At 42.9% G+C, this 19,294-nt stretch overlaps 1 protein-coding gene across 1 annotated transcript in view; it reads left to right on the top strand.

Annotated features, from left to right (window-relative positions):
* Window positions 1-6,544: 6,544 nt before the first annotated feature.
* LOC126335636 (uncharacterized) overlaps window positions 6,545-19,294 on the top strand; it is a 785,040-nt gene continuing 772,290 nt past the window's right edge. Inside the window, exon 1 of the mRNA XM_049999091.1 lies at window positions 6,545-6,759. Within this exon, the coding sequence (XP_049855048.1) occupies window positions 6,696-6,759 (64 nt within the window). The 5' untranslated portion in view covers window positions 6,545-6,695. The remainder of the gene's footprint in view (window positions 6,760-19,294) is intronic.

Below are 19,294 nucleotides of genomic sequence, written 5' to 3' on the forward strand. Positions count from 1 at the left end.
GTGACAAGTTTCATCTAAGGTCATTAATTCAGTAGCAATAGTGGTTGACATTAACAGGAAGGAAACAGCCTGCAAAAGACGCACAAAAAAACCTGAGACAACGGATAAACATTCCGCTTCTACAGGCACCGAGGAAAGTGTCTATGAAAGCACCTAATATGCCACATCGGCGATTGGTATCATACAGACAGTCCAATATTTGTGATCTTTTACTGCCATTTATCAATGATTGAGTGAACAAGAAGTTTCTGACTCTTACTGCCTAACCACGTTATGCTGTTATCTTTGTTGTCGTTGTCTTCAGTCTGGTTTGATGCAGCTCAACACGCTGCTCTGCCCTGTGCAAGCCTCTTCATCCCGAGATTACTGTATCCTAAATCCTCCTCAATCTGATCCTTCTCAGTCTGCTTACTGTATTCAGCTCTTGGTCCCCTTCTACTATTTTTACCCTCACACTTCCCTCCTGCGCTAAACTGTTGATACCTTAATGCCTCAGAACGTTTCCTATGAACCGATCCCTTTAGTCAAGTTGTGCCACAAATTTCTTGTCTACTCAGTTCTGCTTAGTGCGTCATCATTAGTTATGCGATTCACGTATCTAACCTTCGGCTTTATTCTGCAGCATCACATCTCAAAAACATATATTCTATTTTGTGTTAACTGTTGCTCATGGCGGCTTCAGCGTAACACGTGTTAAGTTCGGCTCGCGAAATTTAGTCGAATTCGAAGGTGTTCTCGCAGGTGGTGTTGTCTAGTACAAGTGGAAATCGTGTAAACAACAGTGTTCTGTGCAGTAGTGCTATTTTTTTCTGTGCTCCGCCAATATCTGCGAGAAAATGGTAAACAGAAGAATCAACAGCAGCGCGTCCAGCAGCGGGGAAGCAGCAGGTGCGGCGGGCCTGCTCCTGGCGGAAGGTGCGGCCGCGGCTCCCGGTATAGCGGAGCTGGTTCGCTCTGAGGTAAACGCTGCGCTTCGCGATAAAAACAATCTCGATCTGATAGCAGGCACCATATCAGATACTGTAACGGCAGCAGTATTGGCCAAAATGCGTGAAACTGTTGAGGCCAATACTGCCGAAATTACAGCACTAAAAAAGTCTGTGTCTGAATACGAGAAAAAGGCACGAGAGTTGGAAGTGAAACTATCTGCCGCCACAGACGAGCTAGAACAGTACCAAAGGCGAAATAGTCTACGACTGTTTGGAGTAGCAGAAAATAAAGAAGAAGACACGGACAACCTGCTTATACAGGTTGCGCGTGAAAAATTAGGCGTCGAAGTGACCAAGGCAGACATTGACAGGAGCCACCGGGTGGGACGAAAACTACCAGGTGCTACCAAACCTCGTCCAATAATTATTAAATTTGTTTCGTACCGAAAAAGAGCTGAGATCTTTACCCAGAAGAAGAAGTTAGCAAGGACAGGGATTACAATAAGGGAAGATCTGACACACGAGCGGCTAAAGATTTTAAACAGTGCCATATCCCATTTCGGTCTTCAGAATGTGTGGACTCAGGATGGCAGGGTAATCATTAAGACTGCAGCTGGAAAGAAGACAGTCACAAACATGACAGAACTAAATAGTATTAAGTGAACCTACTCGAGCCAAAAGTCAAACTTAACACCATTTTCAAATTTTAACAGTCCTATACTCAGATATAGTCTTGTAATGGTATTAACTTTTTAATTATTTGTACCTTCAACTAATTGTTTTTGTAACTTATTAACTTTTTAATTATTTGTACCTTCAACTAATTGTTTTTGTAACTGTATTAACTTTTTACTATTTTTTGTGTCTTTAGCTGTAGCCATTGCTTAGTTTTAGTTACTGCTAATACTTTTTTCATTTTCTCAGTTTATTCTCTTCCATTCCGTAATAGTTCTATTGCAATTATTAGTCTCTCCTTTAGTTCGTTAGTCAACCATCTCTTCGGTTTAAATTGTTCATAACAAAAATTACTATCAGTATCACTTTAGCAAATTTCAATTTAATTCTAGCTTCCTACGATACTCTATTAAATATTAAGCTTACTTCTCTCTGCTGGCAGCATCGGCCTCTTAAATCACTCCTCTTTCCCTTATTTCCACCCTAAGCTGTTTCAAATACTCTAATTACACTTTTCCTCTTACGACATAGGATACTCAGTGCCACACAGCTGTCACCATTTTGGTCATATTCTCCCTGCACCGAATACCACTAATCCATTTTCTATACTCCCGCAACCTCAGGAAATCTCTTGCAGTCGCTTTTCTTTCGGCTCTCGCGGAGTCACAAACAGGGCGCGCAAAATCTCGGACACCCCTGTAATATGTCACTTGGCGGAAACACCGGTCAGTGCCCCTCGCGGCAGGTAGTGCCTAACAAAGGGACAAACCAGTCTGCCACCCTACTCCAGGCTGCTCAGCGGAACGCGTCCGAGGTTTTAGCAGCTCACTGCAACATTCAGTCTTTACCTGCGCATTACGAAGAACTTAGCCTCCTCTTCCACCAACTAAACTACCACGTAATCCTCCTATCCGAAACGTGGTTGAAACCACACATATCCTCTGCATCTATTCATCTCCCAGGGTACACATTTCTTAGGGCAGACAGATCAAAAAAGCGAGGTGGCGGGGTCGGCGCATATATACGAACAGATCTCAAAGCGAAAGTCTTATGTACGTCAAATCCTGCTGAAGAAAAAGAGGCTGAATTCATGTTCATTGAAATAAATATACAAAGTCGGAAATTCTTGACTGGCGTCGTGTACAAGCCGCCAAAAATAAGCTCAATGAGTTCCTTCCAGTCGGAATTACATTCACTTCAGTGTCAATACGAACATGTCATCGTAATGGGTGACTTGAACATAGACCTGCTAAGAGACACTCCCTCCGCAATAAACCTAAGAAGATTGTTTAGTTGCAATAGCATGAACATTCTTCCATTACAACCTACACACCATACGGCGCACAGTCATACTCTTATAGACGTGATCGCAACAAAACAGACGGACAGAGTAAGAGATGTTGGTCAATCATCGGCCCCTGGCCTCTCAGCACATGATGTAATATTCCTGGCCTACTCTGTGCAGCCCCCAAGGATCAAATCGCGTTACATAACTTGTAGGAACATGAAACGTATTGACCTTGACGCTCTAACAGCCGATTGCTCAGAAATCTCATGGCATCAAATAATCAGAGAACCTACAATCGACGGCAAAATTAATGAACTTGGTGATAAACTCACTGCCCTCTATGACAAACATGCACCTGTGCGCACAGTCCGTGTAAGAAAATCTCCTGCTCCATGGCTGACAGCTGAATTACGTCAAATGATGACTAATAGGGATGCTGCCCACAGGCGTTTCAAGGCAGATCCGAAACCCGAACGTTTTGAAGAATATAGAAAGCTACGGAACAGAGTGAAACAATGCATTCGCAATGCCAAAATCAGGCACGCTCGCTCCCTCGTATGCAGCGATCTGACACCCACGACTCTATGGAAGAATCTCCGTAGCTTGGGGGTCGGAAAGGCAAAATCGGAAACTACTTTTCATGTGTCAGCTAACGAATTAAATGAATTCTTCTCTGCACCTCTGAATACCAGCACGGCTGATAATTTCCGTCCACAAGAATCCCCAAACATGATAACTAACAACGATACCTTTCATCTAAAACATGTAACAACAAATACGGCAAGAAAAGCAATAATGAGAATCTCTTCTGATGCAATAGGCAACGACAGTATCGGTATAACCATGATTAAGAATGTTGCCGATATCTTAGTACCTGTCTTAACTGACATATTTAATTTTTCCCTCGTGAACGGAATATACCCCACTGCATGGAAAAGAAGCATAATTCGACCCATCCCTAAGGTCGAAAACCCGCAACTGCCTAGTGATTACCGACCAATTAGCATACTGCCTGCTGTTTCCAAAGCACTGGAATATATTGTTCATGACCAAATCACTGAACACTTGCATGAATTCAGTCTATATGACAAATTTCAATCCGGTTTCCGTAAACATCACAGCACAAACACTGCTCTAATTAAAGTAACTGATGACCTGAAATATGCCATCGACAATCGAAAGGCAACAATATTGACGCTACTGGACTTCAGCAAAGCTTTTGACACTGTTAACTTTGACATATTACTCAGAAAAATGCAACAGCTTAATTTCTCTGATAGTGCAATGAGATGGTTTGAAAGCTACTTAAAAGACAGACAGCAATGTGTTGTCTGCGCAAATGAAAAATCTTCCTGGAAACATGTTTCTTCGGGAGTGCCACAAGGATCAGTCTTAGGACCACTTTTGTTTTCTTTATATGTCAACGATATTTCGTCGGTTTTGTCCTCCTGTAAACATCATTTCTATGCCGACGACCTCCAGCTCTACCTCAGCGTCAGACCTGAAGACGTAAACACTGCAATCGCTCTGATGAATGATGATCTGTCTTCAGTAGTGACATGGGCGAAAAACCTGGGGCTTAAATTAAATGCAAAAAAGACGCAAGTAATCTTAATAGCCCATCAGAAATTAATAAGTTCAGATTTCCGCGAACGGCTACCTCCTATTCTGCTCGAAGGTACTCCAATACCATATCAGAAAACAGTGAAGAACTTGGGTGTAACTTTGGACGAGCATCTCAACTGGGCGGAGAATACAGTCGCAGTGTGCCGAAAGACGTCTGCTTGTCTCTATGCTCTCAAAAAGTTTCGGAACATATTCCCACAGGACTTGAAACGCCAGCTCGTGCAAGCACTCGTTCTACCGAACCTCCACTATTGTGATGTGATTCAACAAGGCATGAGTAGTGAAAACAAAAGACGGCTAGAGCTAACCATGAATGCCTGTGTGCGTTACACCTGCAACATTCGCCGATATGATCATGTTAGTGCCTCATACTCCGAGCTAGGGTGGCTGCGGCCGGACAAACTGCGTGACTACCACACTCTATGTCTACTTCACCGACTCCTCATCGCGCAAGCACCCCAGTACCTAGCTTCAGAGATTAAAATCCTGTCATGCCATCATAATCGAAACACGAGGTCACTCTTATCTGGTATCCTAACTGTACCCACTCACAAAACAAAAACTTTTGCAAACTCCTTCTCAGTTGCCGCTGTCCGCCTCTGGAACAAACTGCCCCTTACCTTGAGGAAAATTCAGTCTCCTGTTGCTTTTAATAAGAAGTTGAAGCATTTCCTACTATCATCCGCATAAAATTCTCCACAAAATTAATGTGCAAGGCCAATCCTCTCATCTGTCAAATAGCAAAGCTAGTGTCTCCTATCTTGATCCTGAGATGCCTTCCTCTTCATCTATCTCTATTAGACACGCAGTCTCCTTTTCCTTTTATATTTTCCTTAATTATGTTTCATCATGTCTCTCTATTCTTCTCCTCGCTTCACCATGAGTTTCCCTCATACTCCCTGCTGCCAGCACTCCTGTCTTAAATCTTTCTCTTCAATAATGTATTTTTCGAGGTGTACCTTTCTAATTGTTTATCTCACTTTTTGTATTAGATGTAGTTTAACATGCCTACTGAAACATATGACTGTAAAATAAGTAGAATGCCTGGTTAGATGTAAGAGAGGGCCTGATGGCCCTAATCTTGCCAGGTTAAATAAATAAATAAATAAATAAATAAATAAATAAATAAATATCATCTATATTTCACTTTCATTCATGGCTACACTCCAGATTTTCAAACACTTAAGTCTGTATTTGATGGTAACAAATTTCTGTTCTACAGAAATGCTTTGCTTGCCATAGCCAGTTTAATTTTTACATCCTCTCTACTTCGGCCATCACCACTTACTTTGCTGCCCAAATAACAAAACTCATCTACTATTGTCTCATTCAGTATGCTTATTCACTCAGCATCACCTGATTTAATTCGACTACATTCCATTACCCTTATTTTGCTTTTGTTGATGTTCATCTTATATCCTCTTTTGAAGACATTCAAATCCTATTTTGAAGACATTCCGTTCAATTGCAGTTCGAAGGCCGTTGCTGTCTCTGATTGAATTACGATGTCCTCGGCAAACCTCAGTATTTTTATTTATTCTCCCTGAACTTTAATTCCAAACTGACCTTCCCCGAAGTCAGCTTCTGTGTTTTTCCATTCTTCTCTAAAGGATTAGTGTTACTATTTTGCAACCATGACTTGTGGAACTGATGCTGTCAGCGATGTTTTACTATGTAGGATTATTACCATTTACGACTCGAGGTCTGCAGTAAAATATACAAAGTCTCCCTGTGTGCCATGTTTGGCTGGCCGGCAGGTTTACGTGTTTCATTAGGGCAGCGTCCACCCAATCAGGCAGTGCTGCAGAAGAATTTGTTGCAGCGGGCGGTACGGCGAGTCGGCGGCAGCAGCGGTGAGCGAAAGCCGCTATTAATCTGCCACCCTCACCCCCACCGCCGGCCTGGAATAACGCCGGCTGCGCCGACCCCGGCGGCCGGATCGCGCCGCGCATGCGCCGAGCGCCGAGCACCGCGTCGCCAGCCGACGCCTTGTGGGGCGCGGCAGCGGGCAGTCGCGTCGCGACCGCCGAGCTGGGCGGACGTGTGTCCCACACCGCGCTGCTGAGTTCCGGGCTCGTGGCGTGACGAGAGAAGCACGAGTCCTACTGTAGGCCGCGTCGCGTCGCGTGGCGGGGACACAGTGAGTTCCGTGCAGTATTTTTCTCTACGTGCGCTGTATGCAGCCTGTCAGGGTGACGCGCCTGTCACGTGCTACCTTCCACCACACAGACGTCCGAGAAGGTAACCGACGAGTACTGTCTTGGCATTTGTTTGACAACTGAGACTTCCTGTGGTTTACTTGTCAGCATTCAGAAAAAAATGTATGATGGCAGCCAGTGTCGTTGTTCTAAGAGCATGTTGCTAATTAGAAGGAAATTAACTATGGAAAATGCCTATGCTACTTTTACACTGCCCTTTCCAAAAATACTCGTTATATGTTGTAAATCTTTGGAAGAATGTGGTGAATTCTGAAATCTGTCACGTTGTAATAATTTCTAGTGTCACACAAAACAACAAATCTTTAGTGATACAATTCAGCGGTGTTGCATGTCACAAATCATAATGATGTTAGCCAGAAAACACAGTCACGCCCACGACAAAATCATTTCGCAAAGAAATAGCCTCAGTCTTCGAGGTGTTTTGTCTTATTTGTTTTGTCGTGGGCATCAGGGACGTACCGCTGTGACTTGACGTTCGAACACTCTTGTCAGGTAAAACTACACAATAAAATTCTCGAAAAACGTGCACCGTGGAAGAAACAGCTATGGTGAATGAAAGGAGGCGCATTAGTCAGCTAGTTGACTGTATACGACGAAATGACGGCACCTCTGGGTTTTAATCCCTCAAGTACTAATGTAACCAGGTTTATCTGTGTTAGACAGACAGGCGACGATCGCTCTGCTACAAAAAATTATGCCTGGAAGAAGGGCGCAACTTCTCTTTAGGTATCATCAGTGCCATGAAACCTCGGGTTTTCTTGGGAGTCATGTTTGCACCAAACACTGATCACCTTATGTTCAGCAGACTCTAGTACCCCCGCGGAACATCTCAGCTGCCGTTACTTCATACTGTCAGCAGCCGCTCCCAGAGTTCCGATTATTCGAGAGTTTTCACCGCCGCTCTGTACTTGCAGGTAAAAAGTTATATGAGACGAAGGAGAATATTGTCAAAGGGATGGACAACATCATCAGCAGGGTTCAGATATCGCTGTCCTAGTACGGGGATGGTCCTCAGTGTAGCTCTCGTTCCCTGTTTGAGCTCTTGCTATCGGACGCCACTGAAGGCGGTATAACCACCCTAGAACAAGGACACCGTTTTCATCAATCCGTCTTTTGTGTAAAAAAGAAAAGGGAAAATACATAGAGAGACGCCACACATTACGACGAAATGAAAAAAGCAGACATATTCATTCGACGCTCTCTAGAAATAGACTTGTGCAAATTATTGTACAATATTGCTACATTCATTTGGTATCATGTTCGCTACGTCATTAGCAGCTTAACACTCTCCTTCCCCGGCATGTTCTTTCAAGACATCCGCGTACGTTTTGCAAATTTAGCCAACAGTTTCTCCCTCCACTAACTTCATCCTTCTACCTGACGTCTGTCACATATTAGTCAAAGATCCTAGCGGAATGCTATGGGCATACAAGGCGACAGTATCTGTGCAACCTCACTGTCGCTGTCTGGTAGCACGATGACTGACCCTGCTGCTTACTGGTGCCGTATGATCCCACGACGAATGGCCTTGTCCAATTGTAATGATGCTGGCACCATAAAAAGCACTGCGATTTAATGTAACTCAAAGCGCAAGTTCTTTTCCCCGAAGAATACTATTTTACCAATAAATCGCCTTTTATTTATTACATTACTTCATGACATGTTTTGGCTACTGTCATTACCACATTCCACCAATCTTTGAATATGAGAAACGAAATTGTGCGTGAGTTCCAGTTTTCCAAAATGGGATATCAGCTTCAGCGCTATACCACGCTTTCGTATGAGTTGCCTTGCAACTGGCACTGACTTCCGCTTTACAGTTTCTAACGTTTCTGACATATGGGGATGGCAGTAGCAAATATATTCGTCACTTAATATATTACATGAAAAAGTGTTAAATGGTATAGACAGAAAAGTGTGAACTCATAACGTACTCATTTCAGGAATTAATTCGCCGTACTAGTCATGCAAATTAGTTGCAATACTTACGTTCATGTCATTGTTGAATGTCTCGTAAGACAGAAGTAAGCTTGAAAGACGAGCCACTTGATTGGTGAACCGCTTCTTTCTCAGAACGAGAGGGAAAAAACGGCCTGCTAACATCAGAGACAGGCTATAAGTGCATAAATGGGACTGGGCGTTATATCCTAAGAAATTTCTTCAGAGCACATTCAATGTGAAAATTAGCCCATTTATTCACGCTCAGGAAGATAACAGAATCTGATTGCACACAGAGTGTATAAACATTTGACATGACCCCTCAATACGGGAGCAACACTAGAAGTCACTCGAGTGCCAGTCGCCGCAGCAGCCGCAGCGTTGAGTTCTTTATCTCAAAGATTAACCAGTGACGGGTTATCAGCAGCGCAAATGAAGGATACGAACAGCTGCTAAATTTGTTGCGCATGGACTGATGCCAGAATAGGCATGAAGCATCCTGCTATACGAGAATCCTGAAACTGACGTATTTCAACATGTGTGTAGTCGTAAGTTATTTACCGTAGAAACAGCCTTAAAAGATTGTGCCGGATTCCTACTTGACCTCGCGACTTCGCTTCGTCTATAGGCACGTAGTCTTAACTTCATGGTGTGTTTGATCAGAGTGCAGCGTCTGCATCTGATTACACTTTCCCTTCTGGACATATTTCCTTCTGGATTTATTCTTTGTAGTGCGTACATGTAATTTCTTTATTCTGAACGTAGGAGACTCAGCGCACCATTTAATAGTTATACCTAGGGATTACAAAGTTTAAGTATGATAAGAATAACGGAATAAACTCTTTGATTTGTCCTGGTAGATTTGTGTTCCTGCAAGACCGTCGATCACAAAGAGTCATCACAAAGAAGCGTTTTGACATCTCCGACACACATTAAACAGACGCGAAAGTAAAATCGGATGCGCCCCAAAGAAGTGTAAAGGAACCACCAGCTTTCTTGATGTGTATTCAAGGTGTATCAAAGTCTTTGCATCAAACGTCTAGGTGTGATAGATAACGTCATGGAATACGATTTTTGTTGGAGACAAAATTTTCGCCGACGCCTTTTGGCGACATTAAGTATTCGCCAGCCCTGGGAAGACGAAATTTCACAGTGTTAGCATGGTCAACTAATCCGTGGTACAGCATACATGACAAGGTGCCCATTGCAGACTGTTGGCGAAGGTCAGAGAATACGGGTTGGGTTTACAGATATGTAAGTGGCTCGAAGAATCTTTACATAATAGAAGCCAGAGCGTTGTCCTTGAAAGCGACTGTTCATCGAATACATGGGTATCGTCAGGGGTGCCCCAGGGAAGTGTGACGGGACCGCTTTTATTTTCTGTATGTGTAAACGATGTAACGCGTAGCCGAAGCAGCAATTTATGGCTGTTTGTGAATGACAGTGTGGCGTAAAGGATGGTGTCGCTGCTGAGTGGCTGTAGGAGTATGCAAGATAACTTGGACAGAATTTCTAGTTGGTGTAATGAACGGCAGCTTCCTCTAAACGTAGAAAAACGAAATTCAATGGAAATCATTGTGAAAAACAATACTGCAACGATTGAATACAGAATCAGTAAGTTGCTGCTTGACATAGTCACATCAATTAAATATCTCAGTGTAACGTTGTAAATGGATGAGCACGTCAGGTTGCTAGTGGGGAAGGTGAATGCTTTGATCCGTTTTATGTAGGAATTTTGGAAAGGTGTAGCTTTCTCATAAAGAAGACGGCGTACAGACTGCAATAGCGACCTCTCCTTCAGTACCGTACGAGTGTTTGGGATCCGCACCAGATCGGATTAAATGGAGACCTCGAAGCAATCCAGACGCGTGCTGTTACATTTTCTGCCGGCAGGTTCTATCAGAACACAAGTATTACGCAGATGCTTCCTGAACTCAAATGTGAAAGCCTGGAGGTAGGACGACGCTCTTTTCACGAGGCACTGTATTAGAAATTTAGAAGACCTGTATTTGGTTCTGACTCCAGAACGATCTCACTGTCGCCATCGTACACGTAAGGATCACGAAGATAAAATTCGAGAAATTAGGGCTCTGACGGAGGTTTTCAACTTTCGTTTTTTCCTAGTTCAATTTGCGAGTGGAACAAGAGAAGAAATGACTAGTAGGAGTACGTGGTACCATTAGGAATGCACGATAAGCTGGCATGTGGAGTGTGTACGCGGATACACCTCTTTCACGCAGAGTACACGACTGGATTATAGGCAACACACAAGACGCGCACGCACTGCAGGGTACCTAGGGCCTCTACCTCTCAGGGGAATAACCAATCTAAAAGGACGGCTAGAGGCGACGGAAAAATACAGCAAACATTTTCTCCCTAACAAAAGTCGTTCGCCACGAGATGATGTGTCGCTACTAGACGTTTGAGGCTAAGGTCAGCAACATTATCATATTATTCGCTGAAGTAGCTGTTGCCTTCAGGAAAAATATCGGTGTTAGACAGCTGCCAGCAAATGCACAAGGAAGATTTCCACTACGTGCCAAGAACGACAGCTCTTTTTTTAATGTAGATAAATGCAATACACCCGAATACAAGATTAGCGGCGGGGGGGGGGGGGGGGGGGGGGGAGGAGGAGAGGGGGAGGATGGAGGGGACACAGATTTGAAGTATGTCACAACCTTCAAATATTTTAGAGTAACACTATAGAACAAAACTAAATGGGACAAACATGTAGAACTGAGGAGGACGGAAAGCGGAACGGAGACATCAGTTTGTTGAAAAGGTTCAGGGAAGTTTGCAGACATGCAACGAATTCAGACATGCTTTACAGGGATTTTAAAATATCGGCATAGCCTTTACCGGGATGCTCGAGGAATTTAAATGACAATCTGTGGCAAAAGGGAGGCGTTATTTTGCAGGAACTCTGTCGAATAAAGGACCGGTGTTGGATAAGTACTGTGCTCCAGTTCTCTTGGCAAATTCTACATATCGCGTAGGGACCATTAAAGAAAGTTAAAGAAATCAGGTTGTGAACAGAGAGACAACCATTTTCTTTCGCTAAGTACGCGAAAGGCATTGAAACTCACTCACAGTACATTCCGCCACACACTCTACTATTGATTTCAGGATATATAGATTTGAATGTGGAACGCATGTGCATCTTCCGTCGTCTGTGTCTCTTAGTCCATTGTCGCTGAGTGGCAGCAAAGACCAGACAGGTGTTACACGCGGACAACAATGGTACAGATGAGTAAGGAACGCAGTCCCACAGCACCCTAGCCCGAGGGTCGGCCATTCTACAACTCCTGTCCCACGGTGCATCTACTGTTGCCACCCGTCTACATGGTTCCATCTCATCTATTTGTTGAAGAGTGGGATGTCGTCCACCTCCAGTAATTCTGTAGCATAGTGCACAAAGATAAACATATTAAATCCACAGGGTGTTCTTTGGCATACCTAAATGGAAACACTCACTTTTCTTACTACCTGTTAGCTGACAGAAATTGAACAGTACCACATCGATGGACCTCCAGAGACCAGTTTATACTGCACACACAGTTATCTCAGTTACCTCCAATTCATCCATCGCATCTGACTTATCGAAATTGCACATGATACCTTTTTACTGTTAGCTTACTTCTGACAGAAGCATTAAAACAAATATGTAGTAGGACGACAACAGCCAAAGATTAATTCCCAAGGCATCGGTCAGCTGTGGACAGCTCGCCATGCCATCATGAACGAATTCCAGGTGACGCAGTAGTACTATACCTCCAGTCCACCTGCCGGCATCTTCGGGCTGCTCTAGGAAGACTTTTGAAAAATGAGTATACGTAGCTTGCAACGAGGGCCTGCTCATCGACCTAATCGAATGTGAATTCCATTCTGCTTGATACAGACTTTACCTCTCAAAGCACTCACAACATTAGAGATTTTCCTATCTTTTTATCGTAGAGATGTTTACTGTGACAGAAAAGAGGATATCTAGTCCACAGCCTGTTACCTTGGAGAAGGAGCAATATTTGATTGATGAGAATATGTACATTGGGCGCTATTTTTCGACACCACCTGAGGAGAACCTTGCTTCTTTGTTGTCGCGGTGCATTTAGTTCACTCAGAACAAGCTGACCAATGTAGCGGGTGATATTATGTTCCCGGTATGTGTCAAAGATTTAAAATGTTGGTTTTCAGTCAATATGATGAGACAATCCGCAACACAAAAGACAAATTTAACAAAAGATATCCATAATTCGTAAAGTCCTTAAGCGTTATATGGAATTTTCAATATTAGTCATGTATTGTTCTTAATTTTTGTAGCCTCGTTTACCGTAGAAGAGAGCTGAAACGAGAGAGGCAGTCTAGGAATTAGAGTGGTTGAGACCGAGAGGGTGACACAAACTGGACATAAACAGTTTGAAATTCGTTTGCCTGTTCTAGAGACCTTCAGTTACATTGATGTCAGCGTATTCATTTATTGACATAACTGTCTAGAGTGACTGACTGTTCTCCTACGGTAACCTGGACTTTATGGAAATGCAAGCAAGTTCATTATCATCTGCGTAGAAAAATCCTAGTGATTTCTGTGTGATTACACTTGTTTATAGATCTCACTTAGGAGATTTCTAGCGAACGGTTTTAATTTCCTGTCTGAAAAGATTACATTCGTTGTGTAACCGCTAACACCGAATTTACCGCTTCTGAAGTTGCCTACTTTGGACTGCACTGATGCACGCTACATTTTAAATTTCATTGTATCTATTTCCTTGACAATTTTTGTGACTGACAAATAAGGCAGTAGCGGTAAGTTCTGTAGCGCACTCCTGTTTATAATCATATGTGTCAATCGGCGTTTAAAGTAGCTAAGTGTCTGAAATAAGCACTTCGATGTGACAATTATTGCTTCTTTGATATCGTATGGACGCCCTCCACTTACGTTTGTCCCATGCCTCCTCCTCAATATTCTGATGACTTCGTTCATTTTAAAGTTCTCCAGGCTTCCTCTTCCCTCGTCTTCTCTTTCTTGTGACCTTTCCTTCCATTTCTTCGCAATGTACGTCACACGAAAAATTGTACCCTCAGTTTTATAATTTCTATTACTTTCCTTTCCTCTCCCCTTCTTAGAAGTACGTACTCAGACCTATTACATGCCTGTCTATTTCGGTTTCAAACATTTGCGGGATATCTATCAGAATTGTTTTTGCCGTCACTAAATCTTTCACTTCTTCACATTGTCTTTGAAGTATCGATATTCTGCTTCTTATTCCTCCACACATCTTCCACTTTCTGTCACGGAAGTTCCAGAGTACGTAAGACATTTCTTCTCAATTTTGTTCTAGTGGAAGCTTCATGGTTGGTGATTTCGACCAGTTTGGTATTTACTAAAATTACCCACACTTCTATGATTCTCCATACCTTTAATAGTAGTCTTTCCTCCTGTTCTCCCACACTGCTAATAATCTGCATGTTTAGCTATGTTTAACGTTTTGCTTCCTACTGTTACGCCTCTTGCTTTTTCTAACACATTGTATGTTAGTTTTACAGCAGAAATATTGAAAAACATTGGTTATGAACAACAGCATTGTCTAACACCTCTTCCAGTAACTGTCCTTTCGTCTTGACAGTCGTTACCTCCCCACTTCCTGCCTTGTGTAGAGTTCTTTTATCAGTCGTATGTCTTTCCAGATTACAGGAACATGTTTCAAAAATGTCAGATGCCATTTACCAAGCAATAAAATAAATGTATCTACTCCTGTGAACTCCTATCGTTCTTTCTCCTACCGTTATCAAACATGAAATGTCATCTCGCATTACTGCTCATTTTATGAACGCGAAGTTATCCGCCCCCACGTTTACTCACTTTTTCTGTCAAATACTTGTAATATAGCGTATGAAACTAGTTATCCTGAAACGTTTAAGTTCTTTGACAGTGTCTTATGTAAAATGTATTTGTTTCAGCTAAATGTTGAGCTTCAACGTTGTCACTATACAGGGCGCATATTTAAAACGACAGGCTCTTGGAGGTTTCACTGAACACCGAAACAAGTATTTTTGTGTCATGTCATATCTTCCCTTGAGTATTTCTTTAATCCGGTAGAGGGAGTTTCCTCTGCATGAAAATTAATCAAACTAACAAAATCTGAGAGGTTGCCTAGGAGAATGAAAACACTTTTGTAATGTGTTTTTCTGTGAACACAATAACGTTAACACGACACAATTACTTGAACTGCAGTATAAATTCAAAGATGTTACCATTGACTTGTAAACAGGGGTTTCATCGGTCGGTCGTGTTCTGTCTAACACGGTCGCAAACTGCATGGGTGTCGTTAATTCCTACTGACGCGGCTAATACCCGGCAACCAGATCCTCTTCTCATTCAAAAGGCGTTTTGTAAGCAACGTTGCACATCTCTCGTCACACAAAAAATTGCAGTCGAGGCAAATAGGCAATCGGGTAGGCCATGGCATAGCACCAGTCCACTTTTCCGGAGGAGTCGGTTCAAGAGGATAACGCAGAGAACTGCTGAAATGCGCTGGATGCCCGTCATGTTGAAACCATGTGCGCTGTCTCGTAACGAATCGCCCATCACTCAGTATTTCTGGAAATTCTCTAGCCAGAAAATTGTCATAATGCCTGTTATTTGATGGCCTGGGTAGGAGATATGGCCCAATTAAACAGTCAGCAGCAACATCTGTCCTCACATTCACGTAGAACCACAAATGATGAATGCGAGTAAATGTGGCATGTGGATTAACATAATGCGAATTTTGGATGTTGAAGACCCCACTATGCCCGGACGTTGTTTCATCTGTAAACAGCACAGAGGATAGATATGTGGGATATATCTGACACTGCGAAAACAGTACTCTGACCGGACAATCATCTGGTTCCAGGTTGTGCACTCGCTGTAAGTGAGATGGGATAACAACTACTTCCTTACATTCTTCATTCCGCTATGTTATGCAATACTGCATGAATGCTGTGACCGATCCCGCTCTCTACCGGATTGAAAAATCCTCACAGGTAGATATGGCATTAGAGAAAATTAATGTTTTGGTGTCCCATACAACCTCCCAGACCTTATAGGTTTTAATCATTTTCAGTTCTGTATATGCTACGGATAACACTGGATGGCCTAGGTTTTGCTGCACCTCCCGAGGCTTTCAGTGACTCATATGGTATTTTCTAGCAACAGTTGCAATTAAATGCAAAGATATAAATAGCTACGCCAATTGAAAAGAATACATATGCACATGCCTAGCATGAATTTCTCCAAAACCTGCAAATCGAGCAAGGTAAAATTCGATTGAATTGTCAGCCGCTGCTGGTCTTTTAAGAGTTTGGATACTCTTACCATGAGTGTCTTAATATTTGGAAGTAAACATTCAGACCACAACAGGCTCTCTCAATCCCTCGCGACGGTCGGTTATCACGTGGTGGCGGTGCTAGCAATCATCAACGAGTGGCAGCGACTAAGTGGGAATGCAACACTTCCTAGTGCCTCAGGTCCATAACGAAAAGTCCCAAAAGGCCTACCAGTATAGAGGGAATACAAAAAGATTCCGAGCCCGTAACATGAGACATCTACAATTTCCATTGGAGCTCTCTCTGGGGTCTGTTGTGTTCTGATTCCAAACTCGTGTTACAACTCCAGCGATCCTAATCTTTGATATAAGAAGACGTGGTGAAAGGTAATGCCCCGGAATGTTTTCTGTGGAAAGTCTTAACTATTTTTAAACGAAACAAATTTGATTAACATTCTAAATTTTGCACTTCATGTCTACATGTTTATTTCTCAGCGTAGTCACCTTGGTGAGGAACATATTTCTCCCGGCAAGAGACCAATTTTTTGATACTGTATAATGTTTACCGTTGTTGACGACCGCTTCATTGCTACGAAAGTGAAGTCCTCGAAGAGGTTCTTTAATTTTTTGAAACACATGAAAATCGTATGGGACCAAGACGGGGCTGTATGAAGGGTGACCTATGACAGCGTAATCGAGGTATTAGATTGCTGCAGATGTCGCAGCGCTTGTTCGTGTAGTCTGGCATTGTTATGCTGAGGGAGAGGCTGCTCCATGTGTGGACGATCTGTTCGAACTGCGAACTTCATTACGGCGCGCTGTTTCTCACTCAGCGACGTAGTTGCGTTGCGCGTTAGACGCGACTGCTCTGAGCCCTTTAGCGACACAGGATTGCAACTTGCGGTGTCGAAGTGGGAAAGTCGACTGAGTAATAGGCATGGCCCTTAATACCTATAACCAATATTGAGAACAGAATAAAAATTTGGAGGCATTACTTTTCAACACGCCCTCGCAAATTATCGTTGCTCCGGGTGACTTAAGATATCAAGAATATTATCACGTTTTATATGAAGATAGTAGATGTTCTCGAAAGAATAGAACCACTGATGACCGTGCAGCTTCTCTTGAATAAATGATAACTAATTGAAACGCTCAACTTCCGACAGGTGTTGTAGATATACCTCGGTGTAAGCAGGAAATCCCAGGTTCGAGTCTCGGTCGGGGCACATATTTTCAGCTCTCCCCATAGAGCTATATCGACAACACCCGTCGGCAGCTGAAGGTTTCAATTAATTGCCATTTAGACTTTAGTTTTGTTGTAGTAAAGTTCTTTGCAGGTTCGCGCATTTCGTTCGTTAGGGACACTCCCAGATCCTCGCCAAGAGCTGATTCGAAGTCTCTTACCCAAATCTCGGTCGTCCGGTTAGTAAAGGTAGTAAATAAGTGAAGTCGTCTGCCGGTAGCCTGCCTGATAGTCTTTTTGGACCTCAGGACACTCATTGCCTACACTGAAACGAAGCTGACACAGATATGCGGCGTTTCCCCTAGATACTGACTCAGGTTGCTGTGGCCACTGCTCTCCGCAGGCAGCATGGCGTTGGCAGGTTGATTTGGGGAAGAGGACCAAACAATGAGAACGATCCAATCGGATTAGGGAAGGATGGAGAAGTAAGTCGGCCGTGCCCTTTCAAAGAGACCATGACGGCATTTGCCTAAAGCGATGTAAGGAAATGACGCAGACATAATTCAGGATGGCCGGACGCCATTTCGAACCGTCGTCCTCCCAAAAATGAGTCCAGTGTGCTGACTAACCGATGCGCCGCCTCGCTCGGCCAACGGGGCATTGCAGTGCTGCGTCGCCTGCGCAGCTAAGCCTCAGGTCGTTTTGCGTGTTCCGTGCAGTTAGGGCGAGTGTCCCACATATCGCCTCTCCGCTGTTGTCGGCCACACCCGGCACGAGGGCAATAAGCACGCCAAGTTTGGGCTACGGGCTGTCACTGCACATGGTGTCAGCACAAAATTGCTTCCCAGAGACAGGAGTTTTGTGAGTTCAGTGACCACTATTTCCTCACTTCCATTTCGACAGCGGAACAATCAGTTACGTAAAATCAGTCTTCTATTTGATGACTTTATAGTTTGTTTCACAGGGAATCCTGAAAAATACGTATTTTCAAAGTCCTTTTTATTTTTTATTTTTTAGAGTCAGTGTCAAACCTGAGCTATGTGCGTAACAATGCTGCCAACGTATTCCCACTGGCGCCTCATATACTTCAGTTGGTGGGTCATGCGCCTTGGTGGCCTTCATTTTTTGAGTTATTCTGCCCGAATTTTAACAGTTTGATTCATTATCTTTTTTTTTTAGTACGTAAACGCTTCAGAGTTATCGAATGACTGAAGTAAATGGGAGACCTCCATATGGAATCTTCAGGAGGCACGTAATGATGTGTGGAATAAACAAATAGGAACACTGGAAGCAGAGAAAACGTTTGTCTTATGGAGGTCACCAATTTGAGACTACATTAGGAAACGTAAAATGGAAAAAATGAATAATAGTGACTGGAATGTAGAAGTTACTGAGAAGTTCATAACTGACTGATCTTCGTTCACCAACGGGGAAAGATATTTTCTTCTTAGTCGCAATGACATAAACCTGACAGGAACTGTATGAAACGATTTCCAACATCACGTTTTTGAAGGAAAGATCAGAACCGCTCGAAAGTCGTTGACTTTAATTTTGGAATGGTAAATACGCTCGTAATCAAAATTCTTCAGTGTCAGTTCATTCAAGAGACAGGAAAACAATTACTTCTTTTCCAAATCTGGAAAACATTGAAAGAGATACAGTCCAAAAGTGTTATTTCTGAACTGTTTTGCTATTAAAGGCTATGTGTGTTGGCGTTTAAATTCAATTTATGACACGAAATATGGGACGATCTTGGTTTTACAGTATTATACACTCGTCAGGTAATGCTGAGGGCATTAGATTAAGGAAGTGAGACACTTAAAGCAGTAAAGGAGTTTTGCTATTTGGGGAGCAAAATAACTGATGATGGTCGAAGTAGAGACGATATAAAATGTAGACTGGGAATGGGAAGGAAAGCGTTTCAGAAGAAGACAAATTTGTTAACATCGAGTATAGATTTAAGTGTCAGGAAGTCGTTTCTGAAAGTATTTGTATGAAGTGTAGCCATGTATGGAAGTGAAACATGGACAAAAAAAATAATGGTTCAAATGGCTCTGAGTACTATGCGACTTAACATCTATGGTCATCAGTCCCCTAGAACTTAGAAATAGTTAAACCTAACTAACCTAAGGACA

Source organism: Schistocerca gregaria, chromosome 2 (assembly GCF_023897955.1).
Source record: "Schistocerca gregaria isolate iqSchGreg1 chromosome 2, iqSchGreg1.2, whole genome shotgun sequence".
NCBI lineage: Eukaryota > Metazoa > Arthropoda > Insecta > Orthoptera > Acrididae > Schistocerca > Schistocerca gregaria.